The sequence below is a fragment of the Melanerpes formicivorus genome, unplaced genomic scaffold (assembly GCF_026170545.1).
Source record: "Melanerpes formicivorus ecotype bairdi unplaced genomic scaffold, bMelFor1.0.p_v2 SCAF_26, whole genome shotgun sequence".
Taxonomy (NCBI): domain Eukaryota; kingdom Metazoa; phylum Chordata; class Aves; order Piciformes; family Picidae; genus Melanerpes; species Melanerpes formicivorus.
The window spans coordinates 803,561-820,433 of record NW_027142378.1 but is presented as its reverse complement, the minus strand read 5'-3'; the positions used below and the strand labels follow the sequence as shown (position 1 = coordinate 820,433).

The following is a 16,873-nucleotide window of genomic DNA, read 5'->3' as shown; positions in this document are numbered from 1 at the left end:
CCTAGTCACAGAAAAGCCAACGCCACAGATGCAACCTGTGCAGCCCAGCTCTTGTCCTGCCACATTCCTCTCTTCCTCACCTCTGTGCTTCATTCTGCAGGCTCCTTCTACCAACTCCAGGGACTGCTTAGGGACTGGCAGAGGCTGCCCAGGGAGGTGGTGGAGTCCTCACCCCTGGAGGTGTTCCCGAAGCCTGTGGCCATGGCACTTGGGGCCAAGGTTTGGTGGCCACGGTGGGGTTGGGTTGATCTTGGACTGGATGCTCTCAGAGGGCTTTTCCAACCCAAACTACTCTATGATGCTGTAAACCTACACGACACTGAAAGCTCCTCCTATGCCTCTCCTCGTGGCTCTGGCAGGTCTCCCGGGCAGTGCACACAGGCACACTTCGCAAGGGGCACATCTCTTCTAAAGCCCTCCGGCCACTCTCTGCATTCCAACAGCCAGCAGGAAGCGTGGACATCCTGCCTCGGCTCCAGCCTCTCCTCCAAGCACAGGACCTGAAGCACCCGCGGGCCCGCAAAGCCCCGGGGAACTGCCGCTGAGCTCACGTTCTGCCGCACGTCCTACAGCGGGGGCTCCAGACAAGAGTTAAAGGCAGAAATTGATGATGCTGCTGCTGACTTCGGGAGACGGGAGGAGGAGCCCCGCAGCCGGCAGAGCGGCAGGGTCTCCGCTGGCGCTCGCTGCTCGGCTCTGCCGGGGCAGGAAGGCAGCAGCCCAGCGGCGCGGGCGGCAGCAGGAGGGCAGGCAAGGCGCTGCCGGGGGGCTGCGGCAGGGTCCCGCGGGGCCGCGCAGGCCGCCGGGCCGGGCGCCGATGGCCGCCTAAGGCCCCGAGCGCGGGGCCCCGCCGGGCTGCTGCCTCCGCAAGGTCAGCGCCGGAGCCGCGGGGCCGCACCCGGGGCGCAGCGCAGCGCAGCGCAGCGCAGCCTGCGGGGCTCCGCCGGGCAGCGTCCGCAGGGCCCGCGGCCAGACGCGGGGCGGGCGGCGGGGCGGGCGGCGGCGCCCGCGGCTCACCCAGCCCCTGCCGGCCGAGCGCCGGCGGAAGCAAGGCCGCCAACCAGCCGGGCCCCGCCGCCGGCCCAGGCCGAGCCGGGCCCTCCCAGCCGGGCCGGGCCGCGCCGCTGCAAGGCGAGGCCGTGGCTGCGCCGAGCGACCAGGCCCTTCGGCCTCCCTCCACCTTCTCCTCCTCCTCCCCCGTGCCCCTTCACCTGCCGCAGCAGCGCTCACTCACCCTGCTCCGCAGACCGGCAGCCTGGGGAGGACGCGGCGGCCCCGCGCCGCAGGCAGAGGCGGGCGGAGATGTCACCCGCGGCCGCTGCCAGCCGGGCTGCGCTGGGCTCCCGCGGCTCCCGGCCTGGCCCCGGCCTGCCTGGGCTCGGCAGTGTTCGGCCGGGCTCGGCCCCTCTCGGCTGCGCTCGGCTCCGTTCGGCTCAGCTCGGCTGGGCTCGCCGTGCCAGCTGCGTGCCCGCTGCCCCCGGGGCGCGTTCCCGGGGCGCGTCCCCGCCGCGCCAGGCGAGCGGCGCCGGCTCCGCGGTCACGTGACCGGGGAGGGGGTTGTGCGCGCATGCGCGGAGGGGGCGGAGCGAGCCGAGAGCGGCTGCCGGGGGAGGAGAAGGCTCGGAGCGGGCCGAAGGAAGGAGCCCGAAGGGACGCGAGAGCCGCGGGTCCCACCCCAGCCGGCTGCAGCTGAACCCCGGCCCTCGGCCCCGAAACACCTCCTGCGGTGGGCGTTCAGCCACCTCCCTCCCGGCCCACCTCCGCCATCCTTTGTGATCAGTCCTGGCGCTGCCAGCACTCAGCCATCTCCCCAGGCACCTCCTCGCTGCTCAGCTTGGGCCCCAAGGGCCCCTGTGCTGTGCTGTTTGCTCTTTGGTTCGCTCCCAAATAAAGGTGGACAAAACATGGAGAGCAGCCAGCCTGGGATTCATGGAGCTTACCACTGACCTCCCTTCCCCACGCCTACAGTAAGACACTTGGTGACCTTCAAGCTGGGCAGAGCTAGAGAAGGGCTGAGCTGGATGAGCTCAGAGCTCTTCTCCAGCCCAAATGGCTCTCTGCTTCTCAGAGCTGTGCAGAGGTGAGAGCAGAGGCTGGGAGATGGCAGTGCTGGTATCTAGAGGTGGATGAAATGCATCTCAGCTCCCTTCTCCAGGCTAGGGGGGACAGGTCACGGTCTCAGGTCATGCTCTGAGTGTCTCAGCATCTCTCTTCTCGTCCAGCAGATGCTGGCAACGAGCAGATGTGATTTTATCGATACAGATCAATGCCAGAGGTGACCACAGCAAGCCTGGGTGGGTGCTGGTGTGCTCCTCGGGCTCAGCTGCAGGCTGGTTGCTCTGACAGTGTCCCAGTGTCCCCAGTGCCTTGGTGATGCCTTATCTGAAAGGCAAGGTGAGCTAATCACAGGTGGCAAACATCTCTGTGAGGTACCAGTGGTGTGAGAAGGGCCGATGGGGACAGTGCCAGGAGATCAAGTTGCCTGCTGGGATTTCGGATTCAAATGAGAACTTCAGAGGTACTCTGGGAGCTGGAGAGCAGCAGAAACCAGAGCAGTAGTGACGTGGGGTTGAGGCTTTCTGCTCAGCCTGGAGAAGGCTCCAGGGACACCTCAGAGCAGGGGACCTGCAGGCAGGCTGGGGAGGGACTCTGGGGATAGGACGAGGAGCAGTGGTTTGGAACTGGAGCAGGGCAGGGTTAGGTTGGACATCAGGAGGAAGTTCTGCACAGTGAGGGTGGGGAGACACTGGCACAGGCTGCCCAGGGAGATGGTGGAGGCTCCATCCCTGGAGGTGTTCCAGAAAACTGTGGCCATGACTTGGTGGCCATGGGGGGGCTGGGTCAGTGGCTGGGCTGGGTGATCTCAGAGGGCTTTCCCAACCCAACCAGTTCTGTGCTTCTGACTTCATGACACAGCCCAGAGCCCTTTGGGACAAGGTTTGGCACCCATGGTGGGGTTGGGTCGATGGTCAGTGAGCTGAGAGGTCCCTTCTAAGGCGAGGAGTGTGAGGCCAGGAGAATAGAATAGAACAAACCAGGTTGGAAGAGACCTCAGATATCATCAACTCCAACCTATCAACTAATCCAACCCACCTAATCAACTAAACCATGGCACCAAGCACCCTATCAAGTCTCCTCGTGAACACCTCCAGAGATGGTGACTCCACCACCTCCCTGGGCAGCACATTCCAATGGGCAATCACTCTCTCTGTGTAGAACTTCCTCCTAACATCCAACCTAAACCTCGCCTAAACACAGCCTGAGACTGTGTCCTCTTGTTCTGGTGCTGGCTGCCAGCACCAGAAGAGACCAACCCCCACCTGGCTACAACCTCCCTGCAGGGAGTCGGAGACAGCAAGAAGGTAAGCAACACTGTCTCCCTCAGCCTCTCTTCACAGGGCTGTGCTCCAGACCCCTCCTCAGCTTTGTTGCCCTTCTCTGGACACCTTCCAGCAACTCAACATCTTTCCCAAACTGAGGAGCACAGAACTGGACACAGGACTCAAGGTGTGGCCTAACCAGTGCAGTGTACAGGGGCAGAATGACCTCCCTGCTCCTGGCCACACTGTTCCTGATGCAGGCCAGGATGCCATTGGCCCTCCCGGCTGCCTGGGCACACTGCGGGCTCATGTTCAGCCTACCATCAACCAGCACCCCCAGGTCCCTCTCTGCCTGGCTGCTCTCAGCCACTCTGACCCCAGCCTGTAGCACTGCCTGGGGTTGTTGTGGACAATGTGCAGAACCTGGCACTTGGATGTGTTCAATCTCATGCTGTTAGATTCTGCCCATCTGTCCAGCCTGGCAAGGTCCTCGCTGCAGATCTCTCCAACCCTCTAACAGATCAACTCCTGCCCCCAGCTTGCTGTCATCTGCACATTTACTGCTGATGGACTCAATGCCCTCCTCCAGATCATCAATAAAGATATTGACCAGGCTGAGGCCCAGCACTGATCCCTGGGGGACACCACTGGTGCCTGACTGCCAGCTGGCTGTGGCACCATTCCCCACCACTCTCTGGGCTCAGCCTCCAGCCAGTTCCTAACCCAAGGCAGTGTGCTGCTGTCCAAGCCAGGGGCTGGCAGCTTGGCCAGGAGGTGGCAGGGAGCAGCCTGTGGGGCCGGCTGGGGTGAGTGCATCTCGGTTTTTATTTAGATGTCGAAGCTCTCGCACTAGAGTTTTACAAGCTGGTGAAACACTGGCAAAAAATTATTTCTCCCACAGAACTATCACCACACATTCCCAAGACAGTATAAATAGATGGTTCAGCTAACAGGAAATCATTACACATCACCAATTGTCTCAATTACATCAGAAAACAAACCCCCAAAATAATCAGAATGATCATCAAGTATCCAAAGAGTTCGGTTCCGCAGCTTGGAAGGCATACAAAATCGTACAGAGCTCTGCCCAGTCACAGCAGGAACTCCAGGAGGGGAGGCAAAGGGAAGGAAATCAAGAAACCACACTCTGAAGAAAGCAAAGAATGGGGAAAGTTTGGCTAGGGAGAGGAAAAAAAAGAAGTTCCCGAAGGGGTTTCTGAGGGCAGATGCTGTGGCTGGGGAGCCGGGAGCTGCCCTGACGAAGCGTTTCTAGCTCTTTAAAAACCTCTGCAGGAAACCAAAGGGCTCAGGTCTCCACTTCCTGCACCAAAGGCAGCAGCTGACTACAGATAGGAAGGGGCCCCTCTCCCAACCTGCTTGCAGGCCCTCGAGTTGCACATGAAGTGGTAAAATTGTACTGTAAGGCTTTCTGTTGGTGGTGGTGGCGGCGGCTTGGAGGTGCTCAAGACCTTGTGTGCTTCTGCAGGACTGTAAGCCTCTACATGAGGGTCTGAAGAGTGCCTAGGTGACTCCAAAGTCTCTAGATGAGGCTCTGAAGAGGCCCTAGGTGAGGATTTCAAAAGGGTCTCAATGTGAGGATTGGGAAAGAATCTCTGCATGAAGATCCTGAAAGAGCTTCTCGATGAGGATCCCATGAGGTTCTAGGTGAGGATCTCCTAAGAGTCTCTAGAGGAAGACCTTCAAAGAGTCTCTCCATGAGGACCTCCCAAGAAGCTCTAGATGAGGATCTCCAAGGAGTCTCTCCATGAAGACCGCCCAAGAAGCTCTAGAGGAGGCTCTCCAGAGAGTCTCTAGAGGAAGACCTTCAAAGATTCTCTCCATGAAGACCTCCCAAGAAGCTCTAGATGAGGATCTCCAAAGAGTCTCTAGAGGAAGACCTTCAAAGAGTCTCTCCATGAAGACCTCCCAAGAAGCTCTAGATGAGGATCTCCAAAGAGTCTCTAGAGGAAGACCTTCAAAGAGTCTCTCCATGAAGACCTCCCAAGAAGCTCTAGAGGAGGCTCTCCAAAGAGTCTCTAGAGGAAGACCTTCAAAGATTCTCTCCATGAAGACCTCCCAAGAAGCTCTAGATGAGGATCTCCAAAGAGTCTCTAGAGGAAGACCTTCAAAGAGTCTCTCCATGAGGACCTCCCAAGAAGCTCTAGATGAGGATCTCCAAGGAGTCTCTCCATGAAGACCTCCCAAGAAGCTCTAGAAGAGGATCTCCAAAGAGTCTCTAGAGGAGGACCTCCAAAGAGTCTCTCCATGAAGATTCCAAAAGATTCCTCTCTAGATGAGGATCCAGAGTCATGGTTTGGAAAATGGAGAGGTTGAGCTAACAGAAGCAGTAGAGACACCAGGGGAGGGGGGAATTGATGTAACTCAAAGCATTAAACCAGGAACTGTGCAAATCCTAGTAGTTCTGGGGTGGGAGATGGAAGAGGGTGAGCAGGCCAGGGCTGCCTGGAGGGCAGTCAAGAGTGAGAAAAGAAGGAAGATGAGAATGTAAAAGAAAAAAGACCCAAAACTGCTAGCAAGGTCCAGCTGAGCTGGTAGGTCCCAGGGCACCAGAGCTACGCTGGCGCAGCAGCAGCAACAGTTGATATGGTGGTGGGTGTTTGGCACCTCATCTCTGCCACTGATTGACTCCAGTACCCAGGCTGGCAGGGCTTGGAAGGGGGTGGGGAAGAGTGGATGGCATGATGGGAGGAGATCTGAACTGGTCATTGGCCAAGTAGGTGAGGAAGAGTAGGTGGCATGATGGGAGGAGATCTGAACTGGTCATTGGCCAAGTAGGTGAGGAAGAGTGGATGGCATGATGGGAGGAGATCTGAACTGGTCATTGGCCAGGTAGGTGAGGAAGAGTGGATGGCATGATGGGAGGAGATCTGATCTGGTCATCAACCACCTGGAGTGGGTGGCATGACTGAAGGGGACGTGATCATTAACCAAGGAGGTGGGACAAGAGTGGATGGCATGATGGGAGGAGATCTGAACCGGTCATTGGCCAAGTAGGTGAGGAAGAGTGGCTGGCATGATGGGAGGAGATCTGATCTGGTCACCAACCAGCTCAAGTGGATGCATGACTGGAGGGGATGTGATCATTAACCAAGGAGGTGGGACAAGAGTGGCTGGCATGATGGGAGGAGATCTGGTCACCAACCAGCTCAAGATGCGTGACTGGAGGGGATGTGGCCAGGCCCCCGGGGAGCAGACAGACAGACAGACAGACAGAGAGATGGGGCACTGGCTGGCTCTGGGGCCAGGCGGATGTTCTCTACACACAGGAGGTGCTTCTCTAGCGAGGCTGGGGGCAGGGGCTGGCGGGCAGGCTCCCCGCAGGGCAGCTCACTGCACGCAGCAGTTGTTGCGGTGGCCGTTGGAGTCCTTGAAGCGCAGCCGCATCTTGGGCCGGTACTTCTCCAGGTACAGCAGCTGCTTGCTGTTGAAGGCTCCGCGCCGCTTCCTGCGGGGGGAGAGGCAGCTCAGCGCCGCAGCCGGCTGCTGCCCACTGCCGGCTGCTGCCCACGGCTGGCTGCTGCCCACGGCTGGCTGCTGCCCACGGCCGCCGCCGAGTGGGGGTGCTCGGCAGGGACCCCCAGGCCAACCCCCTGCCAGGGCAGCGCACACAGAACGCTTCCAGCTTGGTTTGGAAAGCCTCCAGAGAAGGAGACTCCACCACCTCTCTGGGCAGCCTGCTCCAGGGCTCAGCACCCTCCAGTTACAGAAGTTCCTCCTCATGCTCAGATGAACTTCTGATGTTCCACTCTGTGCCCCTTGCCCCTTGTCCTGTCCCTGGGCACCTCTGAACCAAGCCTGGTCCCATCCCCCTGACCCCCACCCTTGCAATATTGATCAGCATTGATCAGATCCCCCCAGGCTGCTCCTCTCCAGGCTCTCAGCCCCAGGGCTCTCAGCCTTTGCTCCTCCCAGAGCTGCTGCAGGCCCTCAGCAGCTTTGCAGCCCTTTGCTGTGCCCTCTGCAGCAAGTGCCTGTCCTTGGACTGGGGAGCCCAGAACTGGAGAGCAGCCTCCAGCTGTGGCCTCAGCAGGGCAGAGCAGAGGGGCAGGAGAAGCTCCCCTGAGCTGCTGGCCACACTCTTCTTGGTGCCCCCCAGGCTGCCCTTGGCCTTCTTGGCCCCAAGAGCAGCTTGCTGGCTCCTGGGCATCCTGCTGGCCACCAGCACCCCCAGGGCTGCTCCCCAGAGCTGCTCTCCAGCAGACACAACCCAAGGCAGGGGGCTGGGCTCTTGCCCTGGGGTGCTGGGTGGCAGTTGTGTTTGCTTGGGGTTTATTGTCTGGCTTTGTTGTGCCTGTTCAGAGCTCTTTTGTCTGTTTGGGGGGGTTCTGCTTTCTTTGGGGCTCTCTTTTGTTGGTCTGGGGGTGGTCTGGTTGGTTTGGGGACTTTTTGCTTCTTTGTGGGTTTCCTCTTTGGGCTTTTTTTGCTTGTTGGTATGTTGGGGGCTTTTTTGGTCACTTGGACTTCTGGGGTTTTTTGTCTGAGCTCTTGCTTATTGTTTGGCTTTTATTTTGCTTATTTTGTTTTTTGTGTTGGTTTAGGGTTTGTTTATCTGGGGTTTTGGTTTGGGGGTTTGGGTTGGGTTGGGGGTTGGGTTGGTTTGCATTGGGTTGGGGGTTGAGTTGGTTGGGGGGTTGGGCTGGGTTGGTTGTTGGGAGTTGGGTTGGTTAGGGGTTCGGGCTGGTTGGGGGTTGGGTTGGGTTGGTTAGGGGTTGGGTTGGTTAGGGGTCGGGTTGGTTGGGGGTTTGGGTTGGTTGGGGCTTGGGTTGGTTAGGGGTTTGGGTTGGGGGCGTTTGGGGGGTTGGGTTCGTTGGGTTGAGGAGGTTCGGTTGGGGGGTTAGGTTGGTTAGGGGTTTGGGTTAGGTTGGTTGAGGGGGTTGGGTTGTTTGGGTTGGTTTGGGTTGGGTGTTGGGTTGGTTGGGGGGGTTGGGTTGGAGGGGTGTGTTGAGTTGGGGGTTTTGGTTGGGTTGGGGGTGTGTGTTGGGTTGGGGGTTAGGTTGGGGGTTTGGGTTGGGTTGGGGGGGGTGTTGGGTTGTTTGGGGGTTTGGGTTGGGTTGGGGTGTTGGGGATTTGGGTTGGGTTGCAGTTTGGGTTGGTTGGGGGGGTGTGTTGGGTTGGGGTGTTGGGTTGGTTGGGGGTTTGTGTTGGGTTGGGGGTTTGTGTTGGGTTGGGGGTTTGGGTTGGGTTGAGGTTTGGGTTGGTTTGGGGGTTTGGGGGTTTGTGTTAGGGGTTTGGGTTGGTTGGGGATTTGGGATGGGTTGGGGTTTGGGTTGGGGTTTGGGTTGGGTTGGGGATTTGGGATGGGTTGGGGTTTGGGTTGGTTGGGGGTTTGGGATGGGTTGGGGTTGGTTGGGGGTTTGGGATGGGTTGGGGTTTGGGTTGGTTGGGGGTTTGGGTTTGGGGGGTTGGTTTGGGGTTTGGGTTGGTTGGGGTTTTGGGTTGGTTGGGGCTTGTGTTGGGTTAGGGGGTTGGGTTGGTTTGGGGGTGTGTTGGTTTGGGGTGTTGGGTTGGTTGGGAGTTTGGGTTGGGTTGGAGGTTTGGGTTGGGTTGAGGTTTGGGGGTTTGGGTTGGGTTGAGGTTTGGGTTGGTTTGGGGGTTTGTGTTGGGTTGGGGTTTGGGTTGTCTTTGGGTTTGGGTTGGTTTGGGGTTTGGGTTGGTTTGGGGGTGTGGGTTGGTTTGGGGGGTTGGGTTGGGGTTTGGGTTGGTTGGGGATGGGTTGGGGGTTTGGGATGGGTTGGGGTTTGGGTTGGGGTTTGGGTTGGGGTTTGGTTGGGTTGCAGTTTGGGTTGGTTGGGGGTTTGGGTTGGGTTGGGGTTTGGGTTGGTTGGGGGTTTGGGATGGGTTGGAGTTTGGGTTGGTTTGTGTTTGGGGGGGTCTGTTTGGATTTTCTGTTTGGGTTTTGTTTGTTTAGGCTTTTTCCTTTGTTGCTGGATTTTTTTTAACCTTGCTTCAACAGCCCCTGACTGTTTCCCACAGCCAAGGAACACCCCCATCCCTCAGCCCAAGAGCTGAGAGCTCCAGAGCTTGCCTCAAAACCAGAAACACAAGATCACAGAACTGGTTGGGAAAGCCCTCCAAGATCATCCAGTCCAACATCAACCCATCCCCAGCACGGCCACTAAGCCATGTCCCCAAGTGCTCAGAGCCCAGCCCAGCCCTGCCACATTCCCTGAGTGCCCCAGGACAGGCCCAGCTGTGCCAGTGCAGCAGCAGCCCCCTGTGGGCTCCATACTCACTGCCTGATGAACTGCACTGCATCTTCATACTTCATCCCACACTCGATCAGTGCAAGAGCAACCAGCACTGGAGCTCTGGGGAAAAACAAACAGAAGCAAAGCTCAGCTCAGCAGCTGCCACTGCACACCTGGGCACCTTGGTGTGCACAGCTTTCCCTCCTGTCCTCCCAGCTTGCTGCTCCTTCTGCCCTGGGGAAGAGACAAAGCCAGACAGGAGGCAGCCCAGCATCGACTGAGCCACCCCAGCATCAACTGAGCCTCCCCAGCATCCACTGAGCCTCCCCAGCATCCACTGAGCCTCCCCAGCATCCACTGAGCCACCTCAGCATCGACTGAGCCACTCCAGCATCGACTGAGCCTCCCCAGCATCGACTGAGCCACCTCAGCATCCACTGAGCCACCTCAGCATCCACTGAGCCTCCCCAGCATCCACTGAGCCACCTCAGCATCGACTGAGCCTCCCCAGCATCCACTGAGCCACCCCAGCATCAACTGAGCCACCTCAGCATCGACTGAGCCACCTCAGCATCGACTGAGCCTCCCCAGCATCGACTGAGCCACCCCAGCATCCACTGAGCCACCTCAGCATCGACTGAGCCTCCCCAGCATCAACTGAGCCTCCACAGCATCCACTGAGCCTCCCCAGCATCCACTGAGCCACCTCAGCATCCACTGATCCTCCCCAGCATCAACTGAGCCACCCCAGCATCAACTGAGCCTCCCCAGCATCCACTGAGCCTCCCCAGCATCCACTGAGCCACCCCAGCATCAACTGAGCCTCCCCAGCATCAACTCAGGCAGCCCAGCATCCACTGAGCCACCTGAGCATCAACTGAGCCACCCCAGCATCCACTGAGCCACCTCAGCATCCACTGAGCCACCTCAGCATCAACTGAGCCACCCCAGCATCCACTGAGCCACCTCAGCATCCACTGAGCCACCTCAGCATCCACTGAGCCTCCCCAGCATCCACTGAGCCTCCCCAGCATCCACTGAGCCTCCCCAGCATCAACTGAGCCACTCCAGCATCAACTGAGCCACCCCAGCATCAACTGAGCCACCCCAGCATCCACTGAGCCACCCCAGCATCCACTGAGCCACCCCAGCATCAACTGAGCCTCCCCAGCATCAACTCAGGCAGCCCAGCATCCACTGAGCCACCTGAGCATCAACTGAGCCACCCCAGCATCCACTGAGCCACCTCAGCATCCACTGAGCCACCTCAGCATCAACTGAGCCACCCCAGCATCCACTGAGCCACCTCAGCATCCACTGAGCCACCTCAGCATCCACTGAGCCTCCCCAGCATCCACTGAGCCTCCCCAGCATCCACTGAGCCTCCCCAGCATCCACTGAGCCACCCCAGCATCCACTGAGCCATCTCACCACCTGTCTGCAAGCTCAGCAAGTTCTCTCTGGTTCCAGGTGTAGGAGAGGACAGCAGGAATCAAGTTGAAGAAATCTGTACCCATTTGTTCCAAACCCAATCAATTCTGGGCAGGAGTTGTGTATTTGAAGCAGTGATGACCCCAAAGTCTCATCCTGTGGGGATGGGGATTCCACCACCTCTAGCCAGCCTGATCTAGTGTGGGGTGTCCCTGCCCATGGCAGGGGGGTTGGAACTAGATGATCCTTATGGTCCCTTCCAACCCTGACTGATCCTACAATGATACTGTTCCAGGCTTGGAGAACCCTTTCAGTCAAGAAGTTTTATTCTAATCTCCAACCTAAGCCTCCCCTGGCACAATTCCAGGCCATTTCCTCTCCTATCACCTAAAACTGGGGAGCAGAGCCCAACCCCCAGCTCCCTGCAGCCTCCTCTCAGGGAGCTGGAGAGAGCAATGAGGTCTCCCTCAGCCTCCTCTTCTCCACACTCAACACCCCCAGCTCCCTCAGCTGCTCTTCACCAGGGGTTAGGTTGGAGAGGAGGAAAAACTTCTTTGCTGCAAGAGTGGTCAGGGACTGGCAGAGGCTGCCCAGGGAGGTGGTGGAGTCCCCATCCCTGGAGGTGTCCCCCAGTTCCCTCAGCTGCTCCTCCCCAGCCCTCTTCCCCAGACCCTTCCCCAGCTCTGTTCCCTTCTCTGCACCTGCTCCAGCCCTCAGTGTCCTTTCTCAACTCCCTGCCCAGCCACCCCAGCACTGGCTGTGTGACTCACAGTCACAGACTGGGTTGGAAGGGGCCTTCAAGACCATCCAGTGTCAACCCCCTGCCACGGGCAGGGACACCTCCCACCAGCCCAGGCTGCTGAAGGCCTCAGAGTGCCTGATGTTGGGGAGTGTGAGCAGCAAGGGCAGCCCAGCAGGCCGCCCTGACTCACCTTCCCAGGCCAGCCACGCAGTGCACGGCGATGCAGCAGCCAGGCTCCTCCCGGAACTTCACCTTCAGCAGGTTCAGCCAATCCTCCACGATCTGGCTGGAGGGGGGAGCCCCATCGTCGAAGGGCCAGTCCTGGGAGACACAGCACTGCCATCAGCACATGGAGATCACCCCCTGCTTGGCCTGGAAAAGCCCTCTGAGAGCGCCCAGCCCAGCCAGCGGCCCGCCGAACCCTCTGCCCGGCTGCCACGGCCACAGGCTTCCGCAGCCCCTCCAGGGGTGCAGCCCTGCAGCAGGAGGGCACAAGGAGCTGACAGCCAAGGAGCCACTCGTGCTTGTGGTCATCATGGTAATGCCAGGAGTATCTCCAGAGAAGCCATGCATGGTGGGGTGGGAAGGGGCCTCTGGAGATCAGCCAGTCCAACCCCCCTGCCAGAGCAGAGGCAGCTGGGTCAGGTCACACAGCAGCACACCCAGGTGGGCTGGGCATCTCTCCAGAGCAGACTCCACCACCTCTCTGGGCAGCCTGCTCCAGGGCTCAGCACCCTCACTCCACAGAGCTTTCTCCTCATGTTCTGATGGAACCTCCCAGGTTCTAGGCTGTGCCTCTTGCCCCTTGCCCAATCCACAGGCATCAAGAAAAGGATTTGGCTCAAACCCAATTTTGTTGCTTCCAGCCGAGAGAGAACGTCTGGGAAGCTTCCTCCAGCAGCTGCTGGAACAGACTGCCAGAGCTCACAGCCAGCTGAGGGGCTGGGCTGGGGTCATACCCTGCTGCCCCTCACTCCCCAGCACCTGGATGCCCTCCCTGCTGCCCCTCACTCCCCAGCACCTGGATGCCCTCCCTGCTGCCCCTCACTCCCCAACACCTGGATGCCCTCCCTGCTGCCCCTCACTCCCCAGCACCTGGATGCCCTCCCTGCTGCCCCTCACTCCCCAGCACCTGGATGCCCTCCCTGCTGCCCCTCACTCCCCAGCACCTGGATGCCCTCCCTGCTGCCCCTCACTCCCCAGCACCTGGACGCCCCTCACTCCCCAGCACCTGGATGCCCTCCCTCTGCCCCTCACTCCCCAGCACCTGGATGCCCCTCACTCCCCAGCACCTGGATGCCCTCCCTGCTGCCCCTCACTCCCCAGCACCTGAATGCCCTCCCTGCTGCCCCTCACTCCCCAGCACCTGGATGCCCTCCCTGCTGCCCCTCACTCCCCAGCACCTGAATGCCCTCCCTGCTGCCCCTCACTCCCCAACACCTGGATGCTCTCCCTGCTGCCCCTCACTCCCCAGCACCTGGATGCCCTCCCTGCTGCCCCTCACTCCCCAGCACCTGGATGCCCTCCCTGCTGCCCCTCACTCCCCAACACCTGGATGCTCTCCCTGCTGCCCCTCACTCCCCAGCACCTGGATGCCCTCCCTGCTGCCCCTCACTCCCCAACACCTGGATGCTCTCCCTGCTGCCCCTCACTCCCCAACACCTGGATGCCCTCCCTGCTGCCCCTCACTCCCCAACACCTGGATGCCCTCCCTGCTGCCCCTCACTCCCCAACACCTGGATGCTCTCCCTGCTGCCCCTCACTCCCCAACACCTGGATGCCCCCTGACTCACCAGCACCTGGATGCCTTCCTTCTCCACGGGCGCGGTGTCGTAGGTGGCTTCGCACACCCTCACCACGGTGGTCACTCCGTACTTCTTAAGTTCCTGGGGAGGGCACAACGACCAAAGGCTGCCTCAGGGCCACACTTGCTGCCCCAGCCTGACCACCTCCCTCACAGCTGGACTCCTCCCACACTTGCCAGCAGCTCCAGGAATGAATGCTGCTGGCCAATGACTCCCAGAATGGTGGCGATTGAAGATGCCTCTGGAGCTCACCCAGTCCCAGCCCCTGCCAGGGCAGGGCACACAGGGCAGGACACCCAGAACACAGCCAGCTGGGGCTGGAAAGCCTCCACAGAAGGAGAGTCCACAACCTCTCTGGGCAGCCTGCTCCAGGGCTCAGCACCCTCACACCAAGGAAGTTTCTTCTCCTGCTGAGGTGGAACCTTCTGGCTTCCAGCTGGTGTCCACTGCCCCTTGTCCTGTCCCAGAGCCTGGCCCCTTCTTACCCCCCACCCCTCAGATATTTACAGGCATTGCTCAGATCCCCTCTCAGCCTTCTCCTCTCCAGGCTCTCAGCCCCAGGGCTCTCAGCCTTTGCTCCTCACAGAGATGCTCCAGGCCCTTCAACATCCTCCTGGATTCCAGTTGGTGTCCACTGCCCCTCGTCCTGCCCTGGGCACCACTGAGCAGAGCCTGGCAGCATCCTCTTGACAGAAAGAAGCAGCTAAAGACCACAGAAAGCCAAACTACCTGAGAAGCTGTGTGCTGATGCTAGCTGAGCTTCTGCAAGCCCATCTGAAGGCCAAGTCCTGCCCTGCAGGATGAGGCTTTCCTTCCTGGAAGCCCAGGTGCAGCTCAGTATTGGTGCTATGGGCAGTCTGCCCCCACAGGGTCCCTCCTTTGAAAGGAACAGGAGGTGTCCTGCTTTGCAAAGCTATCTACATCACTTGGAGACTCCTCTGGGAGGTGCAGATCTCACCCTTCTGTCCCTCTGCTTCAAACAACAGCCCAGTGAGACCCTCACTGGTGCTCCTGAGGGGCTGCACTGCTAGCTCAGGCCTCACAGGAGATGGCTTTGGAGGAGCCACTCGTTAGCTCACATGGGGACACTGAGCTGTGCCCCTCACAGCTCCCAGTGCCAGACAGGTGCAGGCATGAGCAATACCTGCCAAGCACATGGCTTTGGTCACTCAACTATCTCAACCTCCAAGCACCACCAGCAGCTCTACCTGCAGAGCAAGCCCACAGCCACAACCTCACCTGAGTGGGCACTGCCACACTCACAGCTCCTCTTCAGCTACAAAGCAATCATGGAATGGTTTGGCTTGGCACAAGCCCTTTCAGCTCAGCCCAACCCAACCCTGCTCTGGCTATGCCCAGGCTGGGGCTCACCTATGGCGCTCAGCACCACAGCTCTGCCTCTCTGAAACACCTCTAGGGATGGGGATGCAGACACCTCCCTGGGCAGCCTGGGCCAGGCTTGGAGAAGCCTCTCAGTGAAGAAGGTTCTGCTAATGTCCAACCCTAATCCTCCCCTGGTGCAACCTGAGGCTATTTCCTCTTTGCCTTATTGACCCTCATGAGGTTCTCCTCAGCCACCTCTGCAGCCTGCACAGGTCCCTCTGGATGGCTCCCATCCCATCCTTCAGCCTGGTGCCACCTGCACAGCTGCTGAGGGTGCCTCAGTCTCTGTGTCAGTGATGAGGACACTGAACAGCACTGCTCCCAGAATGGACACCTGAGGGACACCACTTTTCACTCATCTCCATCCCCCCTCCCTGGAGGTATCACAGTATCAGTCAGGGTTGGAAGGGACCACAAGGATCAGCTAGTTCCAACCCCCCTGCCATGGGCAGGGACACCCCACACTAGAGCAGCCTGGCCAGAGCCTCAGCCAGCCTGGGCTTAAACACCTCCAGGGACAGGGCCTCAACCACCTCCCTGGACAACCCATTCCAGGGCTTCACCACTCTCATGGGGAAGAACTTCCTCCTCACCTCCAGCCTCAATCTCCCCACCTCCAGCTTCATTCCATTCCCCCTAGTCCTATCACTACCTGAGATCCTGAGCAGTCCCTCCCCAGCCTTCCTGTAGCCCCCTGCAGATACTGGAAGGCCACAATGAGGTCACCTCAGAGCCTTCCCTTCTCCAGACTGAACAGCCCCAACTCCCTCAGTCTGTCCTCACAGGAGAGGTGCTCCAGCCCTCTGCTCATCCTCCTGGCCCTTCTCTGGACACCTTCCAGCACCTCCAGATCCCTCTTGGAATAGGGGCTCCAGAACTGGAGGCAGTACTCCAGGTGGGGTCTCACCAGAGCTGAGCAGAGGGGGAGAATCACCTCCCTAGCCTGCTGGCCACACTTCTCCTGATGCAGCCCAGGATCTGATTGGCTTTGTGGGCTGCAAGTGCACACTGAGAGCTCCTGTTGAGCTTTTTGTCCTCCAGCACCCCCAAGTCTCTCTCCTCAGGGCTGCTTTCCAGCCAGTCCCTGCCCAGCCTGGATTTGTGCCTGGGATTGCCTTGACCCAGCTGCAGGACCCTGCCCTTGGTCTTGTTGAACCTCCTGAGGTTGGCTTGTGCCCACCTCTCCAGCCTGTCCAGGTCCCTCTGGATGGCCTCCCTTCCCTCCAGCTGTCTGCTGCACCACACAGCTTGGAGGTGTTCCAGGCCAGGCTGGCTGGGCCTGGAGCAGCCTGGGAACTGGACGCTCTTGAAGGTCCCTTCCACCCTACTGCACTCCATGGCAGTCTGAATGAATCTGGACACTGAGCTGTGGGCCACTGAGATGTCACCATCTGTCCCACCCCCACCCAGATGGCTTGCAGAGCTCCTAGCAAGCAGCAGAGGAGCAAAGAGCCAGAGGCAGCTGGGGAGGCAGCGAGGTAGCTCAGGAGGGGCTGGGGGGTGGCCTTACCTCTATGAACTTGTTTAAGGTGGCGTTGGTGGGGTTGTGTGTGATGAGGAATCTCATGTTCTTGTAGGTGATTTCCACGGGAGCTGGGCGGTTCATTCGGGCCATGGTGACTCAATTCAACATGCAAGGAGGTGGTGGAAGGGCTGAGGAAGAACCACTGACAAAAACTCGCCCGGGGAAGTGACGCAGAGGACCTGAGGCCTCCTTCACTCTGCTCCACGTCAGCTTCTCAGCGCCGGCAAGGATGAGGGCTGGGGGGCAATGGGCAATGAAAGGAACCTCCTAAGAAGAAGCAGCAGCAGCAGCAATTCTTCAATCCAGTAATACTGAGGCAAAACAAGGAAGGCAGTGCACTGAGGTTTACCCCATCCAGGTTGGGATTGTGTTGTGGAAATGCTCTGCCAAACTTCAAATCAATACTTCTGGGTCGAGCGCTCTCGGGGGGGGACCTTGGTGGAGCAGGAACGAGCGTC

General features: G+C 59.4%; 2 protein-coding genes across 5 annotated transcripts in view; both read right to left on the bottom strand.

Moving 5' to 3' along the window:
• Nucleotides 1-1,426, bottom strand: part of PHF3 (PHD finger protein 3) — a 43,150-nt gene extending 41,724 nt beyond the window's left edge. Inside the window, exon 1 of one of the 4 annotated variants that reach the window (XM_068153434.1) lies at nucleotides 1,235-1,426. Coding sequence is in view for 1 of the 4 variants with exons in the window: in XM_068153430.1 (XP_068009531.1) it covers nucleotides 81-93 (13 nt within the window). In the remaining 3 variants the exon portion in view is untranslated. Of the gene's footprint in view, nucleotides 1-80; nucleotides 276-313; nucleotides 554-1,234 lie in introns of those variants that run through there. The other 3 variants (XM_068153433.1, XM_068153432.1, XM_068153430.1) reach the window with 3 other exon arrangements.
• A 2,700-nt stretch (nucleotides 1,427-4,126) lies between these two features.
• PTP4A1 (protein tyrosine phosphatase 4A1) lies at nucleotides 4,127-16,871 on the bottom strand. The gene is made up of 5 exons (XM_068153427.1): nucleotides 16,401-16,871; nucleotides 13,496-13,588; nucleotides 11,893-12,023; nucleotides 9,575-9,649; nucleotides 4,127-6,786 (listed from the first exon to the last, which is right to left on the bottom strand). The coding sequence occupies exons 1-5, from the start codon at nucleotides 16,503-16,505 to the stop codon at nucleotides 6,669-6,671; spliced, it is 522 nt and encodes a 173-aa protein (XP_068009528.1). The 5' UTR covers nucleotides 16,506-16,871; the 3' UTR covers nucleotides 4,127-6,668.
• Nucleotides 16,872-16,873: the final 2 nt, after the last annotated feature.

Bases quoted from the DNA above. Each gene is read 5' to 3' on its own strand.
- PTP4A1 (XM_068153427.1), bottom strand. From the start codon at position 16,505: ATGGCCCGAATGAACCGCCCAGCTCCCGTGGAAATCACCTACAAGAAC. The intron at 13,589-16,400 runs GTAAGGCCACCC...TGCCCTCCCCAG, and splicing joins CCTTAAACAAGTTCATAGAG to GAACTTAAGAAGTACGGAGT. The intron at 12,024-13,495 runs GTGAGTCAGGGG...TGTGTCTCCCAG, and splicing joins AGGAAGGCATCCAGGTGCTG to GACTGGCCCTTCGACGATGG.